Below are 21,889 nucleotides of genomic sequence, written 5' to 3'. Positions count from 1 at the left end.
CTCTGGGAATATGCTAAAACCCCTGACATACTGCTCACATATGAGGATAAGATCAGAATAATTTCTGCATGCATAGACGAATTCAAACTATCATTCTTCCTGAGCTCCACACATGAATGGAATGGAAAGAAACCCTAATAACTGATACAATGGGAGGTTCATTCTGCCATGCACTTCATAGTGGTTTGCAGAGTATAGATGTAGATGTACAAACTGGGAAATCCACTGAAATAAGTGACTTTGACAAATGGCAGATTATTATGGCTGTTGCCTAGAAATAAACATACAAGAAACGATGAAGCTGGTTGGCTTTTTGCATGCCACTGTTGTGAGCATCTATGGAAAGTAGCTGAAGGACACTGAAACCATGAGTAGATGACAATGTGTTGGCTGTCTCGACGTCGTCACTGAAAGTGGAGGTCGGAGACTTTCCCAACATGTAACACAATATAGATGATGAACTGTGGTAGATCTGCACTGGAACAGATAGAAGCATTTTGGAGCACACCATTCAGTGCACACTACTGAACATGGAGCTCTACTGCACATGACCCCAAGGTGTTCACTTGTTAACCCAACAACAACATCCATTATTATTGCAGTGGGCACAGTATCATCAAGACAGGATGATGGATCAGTGAAAAAATATTGCCTGGTTGGATAAATCACGTTTCTTCTTTCACTAGGATGGTGGTCATGTCCAGATACACCGTCGTCCAGATAAATGACTACTCAAAACATGCACCCTGCCACAGACACAGCCCACCGGATGTAGTTTTATACTGTAGGGACATTCAACTATGGGACCCGCATTTTTAATCAAAGGCACAATGACAGCGATGGACTGTGTGAACATTACTACAGACGATCTGAATCCTTTCATGCTTGATGTCTTCCCCAATGGCAATGGCATCTTCCAGTAGGTTAACTGTCCATGTCACAAGGCCAGAATCATGTTACAGTGGTTTGAGGAGAATGATAGTGAACTAATACTGATGTATTGTCCACCAAATTTGCGTGATTTGAACCTGCTGGAACACTTCTGGGACACTATTGAGTGCCAGCTCCTTGCCCACAAACTATCAAAGTGAGATTTATGGGAATTGCATGATTTGTGCATAGACACCTGGTGTCACATACCTCTGGAAACCTACCAAGCACTTGTCAAATCCATGCCATACAGAATTGCTGCTATATTGCATTTCATATGTGGACCAACACCCTACTAAGCAGTTAGTCATAATGTTTTGTCTCATCAAAGTACTACAATATTCTCATAAATAAGTACACCAAATATGTCTATTCCACTTGGTACATTGTTCAAATGTATTGCATTCACTGCTACACACCCAAGAGTTTTGAAACGGAAGCAAAGCTATCTTCATCCAGTGTGTTTGAGATCAGTCTCAAAGATGTTAACATTAGAACAGATACAAGTCAGACACATGGAAACATATGTATTTAATAGTGCACCTGTGTATATTGTGAGTAACTATCTTGCGGATAACATGGTGGAGTTTAAGGCTGGATTATAACTTCAGTATAAAACTTTGTGATTGACAGATTGAGCTGGAAGTGAGCAGACAGCTACACTCAGCAAGACTCTGCATGTAATTGCAAAATAGTAACACAGCAACTGTGTCATACACTAGAAAGAAACATGATTAGCTGGTGACTGGTCCTTGCCACTCAACTCACTGAAAGGGCAATCAAATAGTTATTTTGATTTAAATGTAAATAATTTTCTGTTGTGTGATTCTCTTCTCACCTTAAGCATATCACATCAGAAATTCTTGATATTAATGTATTATCTTATAATAAGTATTAGCACTTTAATAATATAAAGTTTTAAGTCAATTTGCTACACTGAAAGCAAATACAAAGCACATTCTTTACTTCACTCCATATCCAAGGGCCACATTTCCATGGGTACCGTGGAAGATAATTCGTACAAAATAATGCACTGAGAATAAGCACAAACAGGACTGTAAGCCTGAAAGCTCAGATACAATGTGCAACTTAACATTTTTGAAGCTATCCTCTGCTAAATGTCTCTTTTATATAGTGAATAATAGAATGCTGTTCAGTAAACTACTTACCTACTGTATGCAGAGTCAACACTATGTTTTCCAGTAGCTGAATACTGCTTACTGGTTACATTCTCCTTGCAATATATATCATCTTCAAGATTCATTTTCATTATTTGTGAATTATGGTGAATAACTTCATCTGCTTTCTCCTTCTCACCAGATTCACTCTTGCAGTCTAGCTCACCATACAGTTTCCTTGATACGTGGCCGTCTGAGCCAGACAATGAGACAGTGTCAGTGCTGATGTTGTGATCAGGTCTGGAAAGGAAGAAGGATGTTTGGGGAAAAGAAGAAGGCAGGTTATCATTAACAGAAAATCCTTTAAATCTATCATTAGGTTCCTCTGTTAACTCTGTAGAGCTGTCATGTAATGCCACTGATTTCTGTAACTGCAAAGATGCTTCCTCCATCTTCGCACGTATTTTTGAAATTTTTCTTGTTGAACTGCTTTCCTGACTAGACATATGATCAAGGAATTGCAGACTACATAAACTAAGAGAGGACCCTCTTTCATCAGACCCAGCATATAAACTTTCAGCAATATCATATGGAATAATACCATGGTTCAGCATGTCATCTAGTTCTTGAAGAGAACCTGACCAAACAGGTGGTGACTGTAATGTATCATATGTGCAGTCAATACCCATCGGTGGTGTCACTGAGGAATTAACATCTTCTGTACTCGAATTAAGGAGGGAACTTTCAGAAGGTCCAGAAGAGCTAGTAGGTGTAAAATTATTACTTTCTACTGTTTTATGAGCAACAGGTGCCGAATGCAGTCCTGCACGAGCATTATTTGTGGGCAAGGATGTAGGATTTTGCTTAGGATAAGGTGGCGCTGAATGAACTTCTACTCGCGATGTTACTTTTGGAGTCACTGGTCCATCATCTGCTAGAAGTTCCATCATCTGGCGTTCTGCAGACACAAATGGATTGTAGACTTCTTCAGTGCTGCATCAAAACAAAGGAAAAAGTTCAGTGTTAAATACAGAATTTCACACTTGGACACTCTTCATTCACCAAATTTTGAACATCAGTAAATAAGTTTACTGTGCTAATAAACACATTCATCTATAAATATGTGGTTGTGTACTATAGCTACTCAAAATTTTTTGTGGTATAATGGTAGTCAAACATTCGTAACTGCACATTTTATTCACATACAATATTAGTTTTTATGTCAATGACATACAACTTAAATGAAGTTCAGATGAAAATTCCAACAAAACTGAAATGGAGCAAAATCTGAAATTATGTACTTATAATATTTTTGGAATTTTCTTACATTCCAGTTTTATAAAATCTATGAAAATATATATCACTTGTAATGTAGACCTCTGTACAGGAAATCTATCATTAACTTTCTCTGTTGGCTCTGCATTCATACCACTACCACTCATTCATTCACGCAATGTGCTATTGTAATTCATAGTCAAAATGTACTTTCAACAAAAGTGTATGAATCCTGCACAATGTCCTGTTACATAATACACTTTACATGACTGCTGCTTAATCCATGAATCAGTTTGTATGTGAATGTGGGGTAAGTAGAAAGTGCATCCTATATTTTAAGACTACTGCATGCTATGAGCAAGAAAGACCTCAAATGGAGCTTTTAATATTATGAGTGATGGTCGGTGAGAATTGAGTTTTATACGGAAAAATATTTGATTGGAAAAGGCATAATGCAAAGGGAATGATACTTTAACTGCCAAAAGTGCATGTAATGGTCTCCTGTGAAACACACATTCAAGTGGACTGGGAAGTGAATCTATACCAGTTAATGAGTAGTGATGTCTGTTAACAGTTTCATTGGAAAATTCTTCATCATAATGCTTTAATCATTCACTTTGTCTACTGCACAAGATCTTTTCAGAGACAACAGCTTCTGCTTACAATAAAATGGGACGAACTACTGTCAACATTCTAGGATGTACTTGGATGATAGTCTAACAGAAATACCTCGAACTTTACTATATGAGAGACAAAGCTTCTGCTACCTTCAGAATTTTAAAGGAAGCAATCAACTGGCAACGGAAATGACGTTCCATTGATATTTTCTGCTGGTGGCCATTAGTGCGGGAGTGTCCAAGGTACTCACCAATAAGATGGTGTTCCAGCCAGCTTAGTATAAAGGTTTAGTGAGTTGTGAGAACTGTCACAAGATGAAAGCCAGGAATTATGAAATTTCCAATCACTGCAAAATTAACATGGGCAAGAGAAATTAAACACAGGAATAACCAGGATATGGGCAAGGGATGGTGTCTTTAAAGTTTTGCAGAGAAGGAGAACTTCTACATCAATCCAAGAAGAGTGTTATAAACAATTCTGAGGCAGCTAAGTTAGTAGTTTTGTGGTAGGGAGAGAGAAAAAAGTAATTACACAAGGACGGGGAAAAACTATAGAGAGAATATAGAGGTACTTGAACCACAGCCTGAAAGTGGCAGTTTCCAAATGAGGACATAGAGAAAGAGGATGGTGGAGGAATGGTGAAACAGAGCAGGCTTGGACAGTGAACAACAATTTCATTTGTATTAAGCTACTATGGTAGGATGGAATTACTGCAACACTGTAGTGTAGGCAGGGTGTAGTAATAGAGAACTGAAAATCAAAATTTTCAGTCAAAATCTGGAGAGAGAGGTGCTACCATTTAAATAAATTTCTAGAGCTGGGGTGGCATTCACAAGTGCACTACAAACTTGATACAGTTGAAAGTTGACTTAGAAGATAACACATGAAGTACCAATTGTGCCCCTAATGTGTATGGTAAGACATGAAAGTAGGGGGTATTGATTTATACAAGATATTCATATTTGTACTGTCATGACTGGGTTGCAAAAAGCAACCATGGAAACTTGTACATTAAAGACATGGAAAATGGCATCCATGAGATGTGACCTCCACCAGCAAAAGATTTCAAATTACCATATTGGAGTTTTGAACTCATTTTCATGCTTGCAGAAAAATAATAATGAATTAAGGATGGGTCTGCCTTTTTGCAAACACAGAAATTATTGTTCAGCTTCATCATTGAAACATGTTTCACCACACTTACGGATACTCAGTTTTTATTATTATTTTACTTTTATTTTACACTGTGTCTGTCCTGTGACTGTCAACCAAAGAGACATACATTTGTGATGTGTAATGTATCTCCAAGGCAGAGCAATAGAACAGGACACAATGTTTACAAATGAGCAGCAGAAAACATTCAGTTCAACAACACAAAAACATGTTTGGCACATAAAAACAAATTTGTCACATCTAATGACCAGCAAAATACTACAAGGATGACATGGTGTACTAATTTATACCTGTTCTTGATTTTGGTTGGCAGTCACAGGGCGCACATAACAAAAATAAAAGGAAAACTATTTAAAAAAAGGCCACTGAGAATGCCATAACTGTGGTGAAACATGTTTCGGTTTTAAAAGAAAACAATAAATTGTGTACTTGCAAAAAGATGGACCCATCCTTAATTCATTACTATGACTTCACATTAGTTTCGCATTATGGTTTCTGGGAGGCAACTGCCAAGGAGAAGGTGATCATGAAAAGAGAGAGAGAGAGAGAGAGAGAGAGAGAGAGAGAGAGAGAGAGAGAGACTGAAAAGTGGTAACATTCTATGAGTTGGAATTTGTAATGTCAGAAGTCTGAGTGTGGGAGGAGCCAGAGAATCTGAAAAGGAAAATGCAAAGACTGGAACTAGACATTATAAGGGTCAATGAAATGAAATAGTAAAAAGATGAAGGTAACTGGTTGAAAGAATATAGGGCATTGACAGCAGCAGGAGTGGCTTGTGGGGGTGTGTGAATTTCTGTAGTCCTTTCCCTCCTCCTCTCTGTCCCAACACATTATGATATTACTCCTAAAATTCAAACCTGCAATGTTTAAGTAATAATATTTCAGTTTGGTTACTCTCAAAATTAACTGTGTAGTAATGACTGCAAACCATCTGCACTGCTTGAACATCCATGTGTCAGCTTAAACACAGTGCCATTCTGCCATAGCAGACACTGCCACTTCTGCCCCTCAGATTGCCAACCCATGCTGTGCAAATTCATCTTGCCCCATTTCCTCTATTTTCACCACTGAAAAGCCACATGTAATGGCAGGAACCAGACTGCAGTAACTACAGTCCTCCTTGATTCAGTATTTGCTTGAGGTGTCTTGTACAGGTGACATGTGAAAACACACATGCTCATATCATTGTTTCCTCCTGTACCTTTTAAACTGCTGTAACCAGAAAGAGAAAATGAATAGTGCAGTGCCATATTTAAAATCTGTCAATTCTGAATATCTAACATTGCACAAAAATGTGAAATTAAGGCCTGTGAGGGATCATCACCAATACTAAACATTACAAAGGGTGCAAAGAACTGACAGAACCAGTATAAAAGGGACTTCAAATAGGCATACTGTATGTTAAAAAAAGTGTGCATTTGTGAATGTGAATTAAGGAACTCAGTTTTTCTTTTACTCGCACATCCTATTTGGAATCTGAGATGATGCAACAATATTGCATCAGTTGAAGCGTGTGTGCCCGATTTACAGTGGCTTCATGAAAAATGTCACAAGCGTGTAAATAGCATGTTCAGTTGAGCCACATTTGAAGCCATGAATTTAAAAATATCTTTAAGCCAAGCACATACAGATTTGATAGGGTTGAATAATAATCAACTGTAATAAAAACAGGGACTCACTTACTAAGATCATTAACTGCCTTAGATACTGTGACTTCCATTAACTGGCTTTAAGGAGGCATGATTAAACTGATAGTTCAAATAAAACAGAGGTTTTCTTAGGTCCAATAAAATACATCCCTGAAATGAAAACACTACTAAAATCTAAACCAGCTTCATTTCTTAAATGGACCTCCAAGACAACATAAAACTAATAACATCAATTTCTGATCGAAGTCAGAAGACAGAGAATTTTACAGGAAATTAAAATAGGATTGTTGATACCAGTTATGCCTGATGGAACTACTGACTAGGTAGATGAGTTAAATGTGTAACAATACTGACATACTGCAACACAGAAAACTGCCCTTTTGAAGGATTTTAGGGATTTCTTTTATCTAGTGGCCAAATGCCAATCTGCCGTCAAATGTATAATACATGAGCATATTGAGTAAACTGATTGATTCCAGATCACAGCCAACAGTAGCTATACCCAAGACAGCCTGCAATATATTTCTCACTCAAGTGAACCAACACTTTCACTTCACACAGTATCTCTGTTTACTGATGAGAGAATCAATTTTGATAAATTTAATGCCATATTTTAATAAGGACTTCTGCAGACAGAGAGACCGCATAAAGCTTGGTGAAGCTGTAAATTGAATTCATTGTATTCAAAAACATAATCTTGCTTCCACTTTTTAAGATGTACTAAAAGTTTGGAAAAATCTCAAACATTTCCTTTAACAATAAGTGGACCTAAACTTTGTGTCTCTGTTAGGTGCAGTCGTAAGGTGTGTGTGGGGGGACGACAAAAGTACAGGAGGGGGAAAAAGACTAAACGACTAGCAGGTGCTTTGGTGGAATAGAAGGCTGTGCAGTGCTTCAGTGGGGGCATGGAAGGGGATAGGTAAGTCAGGGACAGGGATTAGTGATGGCTGAGGCCAGGGAGATTATAGGAAAGTAGGATATATGTGTTGTAGGAAGAGTTCCCAACTTTGTGATTCAACCTTGCTACTCCTTGTCCTTCAGCTATCTATCCCCTTCCCTGCTTCCACTCTAGCACTACATAGTCTTATATTCTACCAATGCAACCATTAGTTTTTTTTCTCCTCCTCTACTTCTCTCCTTTCCTATTCTCCCCCCCCCCCAAACCTCATGACTGCACCCAGTAGCCATAATCTTTCCCCACCATGTCCTCCATGACCCCAAAACAGAGTAAACCTTCCCCCACCCCTACGCTGCTATCCCTCCTCTTCCCGCACTAGCCCTTACCCCCACCACCCATAGATCGCTTCTCCCATCAGGTGAAGTTGCTGTACTCCGTATGGCTTTAGCAGCCAAAGACAGTGGTCATGTGCATGTCAGTTGCACTTATGTGAGTGTGTGCATGTTTTTTACTTTAGAAGAAGGCAATTAGGCTGAAAACTGGAAAGTGTAGCAATTTTGTTGTGCCTGTCTGCAACTCTGCATCTCTTCTATATGGTGAGTGGTAATCTATTTTTTTCATAATACTGCCATTATTGTATCCTGGATTTTTACATTGTTCAACAGTTAAGTGTGCTAATTATGGCAACAAAAGAAAAAAGCTAATTCCAACATGTAACAAAACAGATGTTACCAAATATTCTGCGAGTAGGGATAACCATATGGAGTTCATCTACAAGCAGAAAAGGTATATAAATATCTGTACAGCCTCCTCCCACCCCATGTACAAATTGCATGAGCTACCACTTATCTAAAGCACCAGAAAATGGTTAAATGGTAATAGGAATCAATATGAACAGGAAGATAGTTACAGTTACATTTCAGCAACTTCTTATCAGGACTTACACAAAGCCAACAACAACAGCTATATCTCAGGTTTACATGCCTCTGTCATAAACAGAGAGAGAACTGAACAGGCAATTCAATATTTAAACAGAGAGGAAAACCTAATAATCATGAGGGATTGGAATGCTATATTAGGGGAAGGAACAAAAGGAAGGATTGTAAGAGAATATGGGCTCAGCAGAAAGAATGAGAGGTGAGAAGAGACTCTTTGAATTTTGAAATTAAGTTCAGCTAGTTCACAGTTCAAACATTACAAGAGGAGGAGGTATACTCGGAAAACGCTGAGAGACACAGTTTCATTAGTCCATTGTGAGACTCCATATTATGATATTGGTTAGCAAAGATTACCCAGGAGTACATAGATTCAAATCATAATTTAGTAATGATGAAGAGAAGATTGAAGTTTGAAAATTTAGGTCAAAGAGGAGTGGATAGATCTAAGAAGGCATGTCACAAAAAATGTTTGAAAGATACCTGTAAGTACAAGAAAGGTAGCTACAATGAAAATGTAGATAACAGAACAAATACTAAAATTGATCAACTAATGAAGGAAGTGCAAAAATTTTGAGGAAAAGACAGGAATATGGCAATATAAGTCACTTATAAATAAAATCCATGTAAAATGTATGAAACTAAAGTGATATGATTGAAGGAAAAAGGTGAAGAAATTGGAAAAGAAATGGTCATCAGGACAGGTTCAGCATACAAAACAGTGCAAATAACTTTCAGAATATCTGAAATAAGAAGCATCAACATTAAAAATGCAAAATAAATGTCACTCTTGAATGCAAAGGAGAGAGCTGTTAGTACAATGGAAACCTCTATGAGGGCGAGGAACATTCTGCTAGTCTAATGGAATAAAAAATTAGTTTCAATTTCAGAAGGCAGAAGGGACAGATAACATTCAATGAGAATTTCTAAAATTATTATTCAAATTAATGTGTAGAATCTGTGGAATGGAGACATGCTATCAGATTTCGTCCACAACATTCCGAAGTGGAGACATGAGAAAATTACTGTACAATCAGTTTGATAGCTCACACACCCAAATGGCTGACCAGAATAATACAAAATAGAATGGAAAAAAATCAGAAGATCTGTTACATGATGACCACTCTGGCTTTGGGAAAGGAAAGGGGATCAAAGAGGCAGTTCTAAGATCACACTTCATAATGGACAGCAGACTAAAAAAATAAAAACTTGCATGGAGCTTGATGACTGAGAAAAAGTGTTTGTAAGTGTAAAGTTATGAAAGATGTTTGAGCTCCAGAGAAAAATAAGTACACACAGTAGAGAAATAAAGAAAATGTAGGAAATTTACAAGAACCAAGAGGGAATAATAGGAATGGAAAAAACTTGAATAAAAAATAAAATATAAAAAAAGCTGTATGGCAGAGATGTCATCATCTCCTCTATTTTTCCACTTGGATATCAAAGAAACAATGAAGAAAATAAAATAAAATCTCATAAGTAGGACTAAAATTTCAAATGAAAGATAGAAATGATTAGGTTCCCTAATGAAATTGCTTGTAAAAGTCAAGAAAAATTGAAGGACCTATTGAATGAAATGAACAGTCTAAAGAGTGCAGAACATGGATTCTAAGTCAACCAAAGGCAGTCAAACATTTTGAGGAGTACCAGACATAAGACTAGCAATGTCTTTAGTAGCAAAATTGAAAGTCATTTAATAGATCAAATGAAGGAATTCTGCTGCTTTGGAAGAAAAATGTAGTATGATAAATACAATGAGAAGGTCATAAGATATATACAAGAAAAGGCAAAGAAAAGAAGCATTCTTCACCAAAATAAGACTACTGGTATCTTAGGTCTTAATGTGAAAAAGAAATTTACGAGAATTTACATAAGGAGCAAAGCATCTATGAAACAGGTTGGTAATGCTTGCAAGCTAGGCTGCCCTGCATAACTGGCACGATGTGCAGATAGTATCGGAATGAGTTTCAGGGGTTATAAGTGTGGATGAGCAGGGCTGAGCAGAGAAACAAGAAAAGAGGGATCGATAGTGAGAGGGAGGAGGATGAGATGGGCAGAGAAAAGGGAAAGAGGAGAGGGGTAGAGAGGGATTGAAGAGATGGATAGTGATAGGAGGGGGTTGAGATGGACAGAGGAAGGGGGAAGAGGAGATGGACAGGGGAGGAGAAAATAGAAAGAGAGAGAGGATGAGATGGATAGAGAGAGTGGGGTGGAGGTGATGGATAGAGAGGGGGGGGGGGGGGGAGAGAAAAAAATGAACACAGGGTGTGGGAAAAGGAGATGGTGAGAGAAAGGTATGGAGGAGATGGACACATATGGGGGAAGGAACTGGAGAGAGAAGGGGGGGGGAAGGAGAAAAAGGAAGACAGTGAGATGGGAAGGGCGAGATCATATGAGAGAGGGGATAGGGAGATGGACAAAAGCAGGGGGAGGAGAAATGGTCAGGGAGATGGGGGATGAGATGGCCTGAGGGGAGGACTATATATAAAGAGAGGGGAAAGAGCTGATGGACATAGAGTGGAGGAGGAGGAGGAGGAGGAGGAGGAGGAGGAGGAGGAGGAAGAGATGGAAAAAGATATGGTGAGGAAGAGAGGGACAATGTGATGGGGAAGGAAGGAGGTGGGGAGAAGGGTGGTGGGGGGGAAGAAGATGGACAGAGAGAGTGGGAAGGAGATGGACAAAGAGAGGGGGAAGGTGATAGACAGACAGAGGAGCATGGAGGAGATGGACAGAGATAAGGTGAGCAGGAGATGGTCAGATGGAGTAGGAGAGGGGCATGGATAAAGAGAAGGGAAGGAGGAAATGGTCAGGCAGAGGGGGAGGAGGGGATGGACATAGTGGGGGGGGGGAGAATGGACAAGAAAGAGGGGGAGGAGAATATGGTCAGAAAGTGGATGGTGGGGAAGAGACAGACAGAAAGAGGGGCAGGGTGAGGCAGATAGGGAAAGGGAGAGGAGGGGATAGGCAATGGGGAAGAGGAAGATGGGCAAGAGAAGGGATGATGAGATGGACAGAAAGAGGGGGAGGTAGATATGACAGAGAAATAGGGAAGAGGAGATGGTCACTGATAGGGGGAAGGAGAAAGTTGTCAGAGATAGGTGGGTGGTGGGGATGGACAGAGAGAGGGATGGAGGAGATGGACAGAGAGAGAGACAAGAGGAGATGGACAGACAGATGGACAGGAGGAGTTGGATAGATGCAGGGGGCTGGGGAGGAGGAGATGGACCTAGAGCGGGAGGTGATGGACAAAGAAAAGGGAGAGGAGGAGAAGGACACTGAGAGAGTGGAGGAAGTGATGGACAGATGATAGGGGGGGGGGGGGCAGAATGAGTTGTACACATAGAGAGGGCAGGAGGAGATGGAAAGAGATAGGGGAAGGAGGAGATGGACACAGAGAGGAGGGGAAAATGTCTGTGTGTGTGATCTTAAACCACAGAATGAATTTCAACCAAGTTTGGTATACATACTATTTATTTTCTGGAAATAAATACTTTGGATGAAAGAAACACTTCCTATAAGGGTGGGGTGAAGGTGAAAATGAGGTGACTTAGGAGATGGACAGAAAGAAGTATAAGGAAGAGATGGACTGCCAGAGGGGGTAGGAGGAGATGGACAAAGGGAAGAGAGACAATGAGATGGACAGACAGAGGGAGGAGGGAGAGACTGACAGACTGGGAAGAGAAATGAGATGGGTGTAGATGGTGGGATGATGAGATGGATGGAGAGAAGGAAGAGGAGGAGAAGGACAGTGAGAGGGGGAAGAGGAGATGGGTATAGATAGGGGAAGAAAGCAGATAGACAGAGAGAGGAGGGGGGATGGGATGGAGAGAGGGAATGGGGAGGAGGAAGATGTGTATGAGGCATGCTGAAGGTGGAGAGGATTTTGAGGGTAGGTGAAAAGAAAGAGGGTGTGAAAAGGCAGGTGGATGAGGGGATCAATAAGTACTGAGGAAACTCCAGTTATTCAGCTAGATACTTAATGAAGTGTAAGAATACTGCATTAAAGATCTCAAATTTGTTTATTTCAAGTAAACTGCTTTATGTCTGTTAGATGATAATAATTCTGAATCTTAAAGAGAAATGCAACAAATAGTGACTCAGTTAAAATAATAGATTCAGGAAAGTTATAGTTTTTTTAGTATAACTAATCTGAACTTGTAAAGAAATTGTCTCATAGTTCAGTGAGGACAAGTAAAAGAATTTAAATAATATTAAGTTAGCTTGGGATTTTCCCATTTTTAAATTCCTTGCTTTTTGATATTCATCAAGCAATGTGATGTAAAAGTTTTCAGTTGAGCCAAATTAAAGCATAGTCTTCATATGAAGATACAAGCTTTTTTTCCCTTCACCAGGGACAAATATATCATAAAAACCAAAAGAAATACAACAGTCACATGCATTCAATCTCATTCAATACAAATAGTTTGCTTGTAAGTAATACTTTATACTACTTTCTAAGTACAATTAAATAATTAGTACTAGAACAAGCTTGCAGCAATTTACATGTTATCAGTCATCATCACAACATTTCACAGTATAACACTAATCAATATTTTCAATACTACCTTAAAAAAAATCCTGAAAATCATAATGGCAGAAAAGAACAGAATTATTTCTTATTTACTGAATAAGAAAAATAATACTGGGACACATTTACCACAGACTGTGGCATAAATAACCAACATGCCTCATCAGATCAAACACACATTGCATAAAGGCAAGTCAGTAAGTAGTTTTCAGACCCACAGTTTGACTGCACTGACTGATCAATGACATGCCTTAACTTCACTGTTATAATCGTGTATTAACTGTTGTGTTGATTCAGATAATAGTTCGATTCATGGCAATTTCAGAGTATTTTATGAGTAACCCATTGACCATACCAGGCATGATGGTGGTACAATGGTTAACACAATGGACTTGAATTCAGGAGAATGACAGCTCAAATCCCTATCCACCATCCAGATTTACATTTCCCATGATTCCCTTAAATCACCAGAGCAAAATGCCAGGATAGTTGCCTTGCAAAGGGCACACCCAATCTCCTTTCCCATCTTTTCAAAAACCAAGCTTGTGTTCTGTTTCTAATGGTTGTGCTGCTGAAGGGATGTTAAACTCTAAATCTTCCTTCCTTCCTTCCCAATGGCCATATGCACCAAGGAAAAAATGAGAGGAGCACTCTGTACTCTAAACAGACTGTGGAGATTACTGACAGAATGCAGTTGTTTCAGTAAAGAAAAAGTTTGTGAGTCGATAAATCACTTAAAAAGTGGACATGTTTCTGTCTGCACCACTTCGGAAACAGACAGTAACATCAAGATGCTGAGATAACGATTCAAAATGATCACTGTACTAAAATTGAGAAGAATATGAGACACAATTTAGTGACTGTGTCCACCTGAGAATTTCTAAAATATCTAAAATATCACAAAGTTTGTACTTGCTGGATACCATATCAACTAACAGACAAACAGAAACAGAAACTTTTTGAAATGTCAAATTACCTGTGAACAGTGTAGGAAAAGACACACTGATACTTACTGTAAAGAAGACACGTCAAGTTGCAGACAGGAACAATTAAAAGACACTTACATAGCTTTTGGCAAAGCCTTCACAGTAACAGAAACACACACCATTCACATACACAAGTAAGCACACCTCATGCATACACAACTGCCAACTGCAGCATCTCAGGCCGCAGTGCAACTATCACGTGGGATTTTTGAAAATTACATGTGAGGCATTTTGAAGAGGAAGGTGAAGACTAGACAGTTACAAAGCAATCACAGGTGAGACATGGTTCCATCACTATGGAGCATTTTTTAACAAATTTAAAACACGACTCCTCCAGTGTTTAGAACGCATGTGTTCTCTGAAATCACATAGGACTGAATTCACAGATACTAGAGGTAGGAATAATTCTCATAGAAAATATAAAGAAATACATAGCAAGGCCCTATTCAGAAAGGTAAGCTGTACAAACTCAAACTGATATTCAATGTGTTGCCTCTAGAAATTGAGAAATAAAAACATTTGGGTGATTTAAGGAAAATAGTTGAAAAGTATGGTAATATCTTGGAGTTTATAAAGCATTTATAAAAAGTTAAATTATTCATTTGGGCACTGGTGTGTCACTTTGTTTAAGAATCTGTCTGGGTGGTTATTATGTCTTTCACATAAATAATATTCCTGCTTCTTCTCTGTTTTGAATTTTTCAGTTCAGCTGCGTACACAAAAAGCTGTCAAAGAAAGCCTGGCATCGAGCAACAGCGGTTGTGTGAGTGATGTTAAATTGTTCAACACTCTTAATTTCACTCACACAATCATTATTTTCCTTTACAATACTCACTTTGAAAGCTTCTTGTGTACTGAACTGCAATGAAACAATCAAAACAGAGAAGCAGCAGCAGCATATGATTTACATGAAAAGCAACACACACACACATCACACATATTCTTGAACAAAACGACAGACTCATCAATGTCAATAATTTATATACTGTATATTAGTTGTGCTTCATCATTACTGGTGCTGAGGTCAAGCTGCACCAAAAGATACAATAAAATATACTTTTCAATAATTTATTAAAAAATTTAAACTATCAGTAAGCATTTATAGTTTTCTCCACACAAATTTAAATAATAAGAGTCAACATTTTTTGGAACTGTTCATGATGGCTTTTCCTAGAAATGTTAGCTAGCTCCATGTACCAGAGGTTTTAAAGTGTGGTTTATATACAGTACAACTCTTATGGGCTCTGGAAGACTCAGCTATCTGAGCCTAAGGGAATCATACCAACCTCCACATAATTTTCACAGTCCACTGCTTATAACGATGGGAAATCAGCAAAGTGGCAGAATCTTCACTCTCAAATTCCCTTCTATGTATTGCTCTATCACACTTTGATCTGTCATTAATCATTGTTTACTAATAATGTTTTGATAGTGTTAAAGATATCTGTTTGTTTCTGCCATTGTCAGTTCTTGCCACTGCAATAACAGCATATAAAATATGTCATTATTTCACAACAGTGCAGTAAAATAAATTAATAGAAGAGTCATAACCTCAAGGCTGGCAGGTGGGCTCATTACTGTAAAGTGGGCCACTTACAGCCATATCCTGTCCCAGTTTTGCATAACGGTGCTCAGCAGGCATCGCTGCCCACCTGCCAGTCAGCACCCAGATGGTTATTGTAACTTGGGGCACTTTGTCACATGGCATATTTGATTTCTGCAGCAGCAGTATCACAACAAGCCCACTTTAGGGTGAATAAACACTGGCTGTCTAGGTTGGGCATGCATCCAAGCAGTCAGTCATTAAGTAGTCAACCATCATAGTGTCACCCTTCCCAGGATGTCACCACTGCTCTGCCGTTATCCTGGCAGAACCACCTGCCAAGGGCATACAGCCACCATCTGATGGGCTGAGGATTGAACTAAGGCCAATGGGATGCTTGCCAGCCAGTCCTAGCCTGAGGTTTGTTCCCTAGATATCTGCGCTAGTTGCATGTCACTACAGGGCAGAACTCAGTGTCGTGCAACTCTGCTGGCCATAACAGTTTGCCACATTGGCTCCGTTGTTGCTCATGCCACATCCGATGCTGTCATCTGTCACAGCCATCAAATCCTGAGCAATGGCTGCACCATCTCCTCCAAAGGGAAAACGAATGCTGTATCCTCGTCTGTCACCTATGTCATAGCCAAAGACTGCACAGTGAGATTGCTTTGCCATCTCCTCCTTAGGAAAGAGGAGTGAGGTATCCCTGGCTGGTACCTTACAATCCAGTCACCAATCAAACAGCAGAGATGCAGGGATTGCCACCCCACCAAGGCACAACCAACTCAACTGCAGCTCGTCATGCCTTCAGCAAACACTCCTGTATCTGGTGGTACAGCATTTGCCAAATACAGCACTACTGTTATTGACACTAGCTCAGTTCCATGATCCATGTGATATGAGCACAATTTCCCAGTATTCCTCCACTGAACAGCTTTATTAGATGCCACCCAGCAGCTCACAAGTCAATCTGCAAGTTCCATTTCCAGTTCACAAGTTTGACATCAATATTCTATGAATTATATTCATCAAGGTGCAGCAAGTGCTAGTCAGAACCAAGAAATTGATAGTGTAGCAGATACAGACTTTGCCTAAGGCACTGTTTCCTTACTGTGACAGACTGTACTCAACGTACCTTCAAGAATTGTTATCAAGTAGTCCAGTTTCTCACCGGAACAGATGATCTTTTAGTTGCATTCATTCAGAAACTGTTCACTTGTTATTCAGAAGCTAACGTTACTGTATCTTCTCTGTGTCAGTAATAAAGTTCTATTGTTCTTGGTCATATCCTAACACAACTCTCTTATGGTTATGTGCATTGCCTACAATGGGATACTAAAGCTTACGCTTGGCCAGGACTGTTAACTACCTGAGGCTGTGTCATGTTTTAACCACGCTAAGGACAGCAGCAACTGGAGTCCAATTACAGTACTTTACTTTCGAGGTCTGTGGGTCGATCCTGCCTTGCAGCACTACCTGATGAGTTGTACTATGGACTTCTGGTTGTAATAAAGGGATTACACAGGTTCCAAGCAGCTCTTGATTCACCGCCACTCACCATACTCCACCATAGTATAAGCTTACCCTCTACAACTTCGATGGAGAGTGCCATGGAGGTTCAACATTTGCAGTAGCAAGGGGCAATACCTGTAAATAGCAGCATGTGCCTTCTTCAACCACTCATGGGGTCCTGTTGTCTGTGGATTTGTTCTCTTACACCTGTCCTGTTTTTTATTATGGCAGGTATAGATCCAGTTGTGGTACCTGGGAAGGGCCCAAGGGATGAACCAATGACATCAGTTGTGTGACACAGTACCTACCAGGCCACATAGCCCCACGCACGGAATTACATAATGTGGTATGATGAGTATATTGGCAAAGAAGGCAATATGTGTGGCAGTGCCATGAGAATGCTTGGTTCAGATGTGGAAGGCTGTGAGTAGTTGGGAAGCTTACACCATTGTAGGCAGTGTGCAGTCAAGGGAATAAGTGTTGTAAGTAGTTTTGATGTGTGAATTCCGTATTTAATAGTTCTCTGAGGCTGTGTGGTTGTACACATGTGGTTTGATGTCCACAGAATGCCTGAGTCATGTGAGGAGTTTTTCTCTTCCTTCTGTATCTGTGTTGCACTCCTTTCTCTATTCTTTAATGAGCTCAAGAAGCACGATATGTTGGATGGGTCTCTCAGGGATGAGAGATGATGTTCAAAGTTTAAGCAGCTGTTATCCAGAAACTATGATCAGAGAAGCAAGTTTAGTAACTTTGTCAGAAATTTCTTTTTGTCAATAGTTTGTGATAAGCTCTTGTTTCTGAATTTGTGTGCTTATTTGTCACACTGTAGTGATAACATGTAACAGGCCATTAGGACAGTGGGTCACGTGAAAAACAGAAGGTGGTACATTATTATGGCTAAGTACAGAGCTGAGGAGGGTAATACTGGAAGAGGATTCATAATATTAGTGAGAGTACTGCAGTAAGATTATGTCCAGATTCTCACATGCCTATTCCTATGAGACACTTTGACACAGCCACCGACGTAGACTTAAAGAGAGTTATGGACTCTTTAGTGAGACAGTTTGGACAGTGCTGCCGAGAGCAATGACTGCATCATTAAAGGTAACATAGGCATGTGTAGTGTAAGAATGATAACACATCTCTGGTATTTGTTTCACGACAAATGCTACTTTTCATGGACAACCAGTAACTGAAACCATATGATTGGTGGAGAGATATCAAATGTGTCTGGGTATCTGCCTCAGCCAAGTTTCACAGATGGACTCTTATAGATGATATGGGCTAAAGATTAACCCAATGTGTCTGCAAAGAACTGCATGGAATTAACAAGTTCCAGGTACAGCAACCGGGATAATTTGATGGGCCAATTTTTTCAAAACGGAAAAAGGAGTGTAATGAAAAGAGCCTAAGTGGATGGTATCAATACTATAAAGTGAGCCACTTATGGTAATAAGCTGATCCACTGTTGCATCATGGTGCACATTATGTGTTACCGTCCACCTACTGGTCAGTGCTCACAATGTTACCATAACCAGGGTCTCTTGGGCATGCAGCTATTGGACTTCTGCAGCTGCAATCAACAACAAACTCATTCTGCCACAAAGAAATACTGGTTGTTCAGCTAGGTGCGGCATGCACTGAAACAGGCAGTCATTGACTAGTCAACTGTTATAATGTCAGCTTCTGCCATGAGGTCACTGCCTCTTTGATGTATTCCTTACAGGACTAACAGCCAGGGGAGTTGGAATGAGGCCCTACAGTCACTAAGCACTAAGTCACTGGGGCAGTTACCAGCACCAGTAGCCAGCTGCCAGTCTGGAGTTGTTTCCTGGAAGTCTGTGTGTGTTATAGCTTCTTGCACTCAGCGGGTCGTATCAGCCTGCTGCATCAGGCCTAACATCTCTTAGCCTGGGCCGGGAGCATTGAATATGCAAGGTCACACCAGCGTATCTCTGTCATCATCAATGGACTGAGGCTCATCTTCCAGCATCACCTGATGCTGTTCTGAGTTGCAGGGTTCTATGTGTAACAAAGGGATTATACAGCTTCCAAAGCTTCCAACTGGTTCTTGACTCCCCCCCCCCCCCCCCAAACCCACTAACCACCACTAGCCATACCCTCACACTCTGCAGAAGAAATAAATACACAATTCATGTGACATTGCCTTCAGTTGCTAGCGAATTCCTTTGCTGGATAATGGCATTTGCTTGATCAAGTGATTTATTCACAAGTTCTTTCTTATTACTTCAGGTGAATTCTGACAGTGTTAGCAATAAGTACATTACATAGAAACATATTCTGAGTCAACTGAAAGGGACAATGAAATTGGTAGGACTTCACAGCACTCATAAATTTGACCAATTGGTAACAGATCTGAAGCTTTCCCTAGTGATGAAACCATAAGACGAACAACAATTCTTTTGTAGATATAGCAAGAAATCACATAGTGAAAATGCATGTAATATAGGAATTTTTGTGCTGTTGTGGCAACCATTGAAAGGTCCGCTCCTGGAAGTTTATGCTGCTCACCAAGGAAACTCATGCTGCTGAGGCAATGTGTACATGATGCTTATACTACTCTCAATGGAAACATGTACCATCAAGACAAGAGATACATCACCAGTTGTGTTGCCCTTTGGAGCAGTTATCTGCAGTGCTGCCACTACCTATGAAGGTAAGGTTTTTTATGATGAATGCCACAGTTCATTTGCAGTTTATTGCTTGCAAAACATGTACAGTCAAACTTTTAGTACTGTACAAACCAATTTCAACAGTACAATGCCATTTACTAATGAAGAGTGGTTGATGTGCTCTTAATTTATGGTCAATGTCATCAATATGCATAAAGAACAGCAAAATTATATGCAGACAGTCCCCAGGTGGGACCGATGACCTCGCTGTCTGGTCTCCTTCCCCAAAACAACCCAACCCAAGTCCCCAGGTGGAAGGTGTCCAACTTGTCGCACCTTCATTAAGACTTCACAAAGTTGACATTATTCTTATATTTCTTGCCTCGCAAAAATATATATGAAGGAAGATTGCTACAAAGCAGTGGTTTTTGCTTCTGCAATGAATCAGCAGCCAATCCTCATCAAAAACAAAGAGACACTGGTATCATACAATGATGCATTCTGCATATCCTTTGTGGACATCAACATCACTGTTCCTTATCACTCTATATGGCAGTGATTTTATTATTTTTTTGAAACAGCCATTGGGTTCTCCAATAAGTCAGTAATTTTGTGGAGAAAGTATTGTTTACAGGTAATGCCATGTTCCCAAGGTCAATTTGGGAAACATGCACTAGTAGTCAATGGAAAACCCACACCGGCTACAACAGTTGTTCAGTCAGTTGAGCATGAACGTCTGGTGTAGCATTATCAGGTAGCACTTGATCGGCCCTAATTTCATTGACGGTATGTTGAATGAGGAAAAGTACACATATTTTTTTGACAAATATTTCACCCTTGCTATTATAAATAAGCTCTTGATATGAAACTTCCTGGCAGATTAAAACTGTGTGCCCGACCGAGACTCGAACTCGGGACCTTTGCCTTTCGCGGGCAAGTGCTCTACCAACTGAGCTACCGAAGCACGACTCACGCCCGGTACTCACAGCTTTACTTCTGCCAGTATCCGTCTCCTACCTTCCAAACTTTACAGAAGCTCTTCTGCGAAACATGCAGAACTAGCACTCCTGAAAGAAAGGATACTGTGGAGACATGGCTTAGCCACAGCCTGGGGGATGTTTCCAGAATGAGATTTTCACTCTGCAGCGGAGTGTGCGCTGCAGAGTGAAAATCTCATTCTGGAAGCTCTTGATACCTTGTCAAACGATATAGTTCCAACGTGATTGATTTCCTGTCCATAATTATTCAGTAGCAAGAAACACATTGAACAACATTGTTTCAAACCAGTGCTTGGGAAGAGGCAGTCCTATTCAGTGGCATACAGGAAGGTTCCAATGGCTGCGGAGGACATGTGACAGCAAATTACTGCTGCATGTAAAGCGACTTCTCCAGATATGTTGACGGCAGGGAGTTCATCAATGTTGCAGTATGTATAAAAATGTTGTGAGGCAAATGATTCTCACTTTGAACAAACTCTTTAAACAATTCACCAACAAAAATGCGATGGCACATAATAATGTCTTAATGTCTTCACTGTTCTCAGTTCACAGTCTATGGTTTCATTTACGTAATATATAATTACTTTTTTTTTTTTTTTTTTTTTTGGGAGGGGGGGGGGGGTAAGGTGCAAATATTATCCAGACAATTCTAAGTTTTCATTGGGTTACCTTCCATTCAGAAGGCTGTTGCATGCAGTGACTGTTATATTGACTTGTAAATAAAAGATCTCAGCTATCCACCGTCCTTTTTAAATTTTTTATTGGCAGATCTAGATTTCAGCTAGAAACTAACCATTCTCAATGGACTATTGTTTTTTATCAATGCATGTTATGCCTGTTGGTCAAGCTTCATCCACAGTTCATTGAATACTCAGTTTCTAGCTGTAATCTAGATCTGCCAATAAGAAATTTAAAAAGGATGACTGATAGCTGAAATCTATTATTTACAAATTTTAAGTTTGTTACTGTCAATCATACCTTTTCAATTATCATATGTTCTTACATATATATTATAATTTGTTGCACAATGTGGGGAATAAAAAAGTTAATTGTCTCTTCATCATGCTGGCTAAATGACTTTCCAGTAATACAA

General features: G+C 39.7%; 1 protein-coding gene across 2 annotated transcripts in view; it reads right to left on the bottom strand.

Annotated features, from left to right (window-relative positions):
• LOC126333081 (uncharacterized) overlaps positions 1-21,889 on the bottom strand; it is a 330,586-nt gene that overhangs the window by 66,826 nt on the left and 241,871 nt on the right. For both annotated transcript variants that reach the window (XM_049996711.1, XM_049996712.1), the window contains one exon: positions 2,100-3,041. In XM_049996711.1, the coding sequence (XP_049852668.1) occupies positions 2,100-3,041 (942 nt within the window). The remainder of the gene's footprint in view (positions 1-2,099; positions 3,042-21,889) is intronic.

The sequence above is a fragment of the Schistocerca gregaria genome, chromosome 2 (genome assembly GCF_023897955.1).
Source record: "Schistocerca gregaria isolate iqSchGreg1 chromosome 2, iqSchGreg1.2, whole genome shotgun sequence".
Lineage (NCBI taxonomy): Eukaryota > Metazoa > Arthropoda > Insecta > Orthoptera > Acrididae > Schistocerca > Schistocerca gregaria.
Note: the sequence above shows the minus strand (reverse complement) of the source record. Positions and strands in the feature narration are given on the sequence as shown.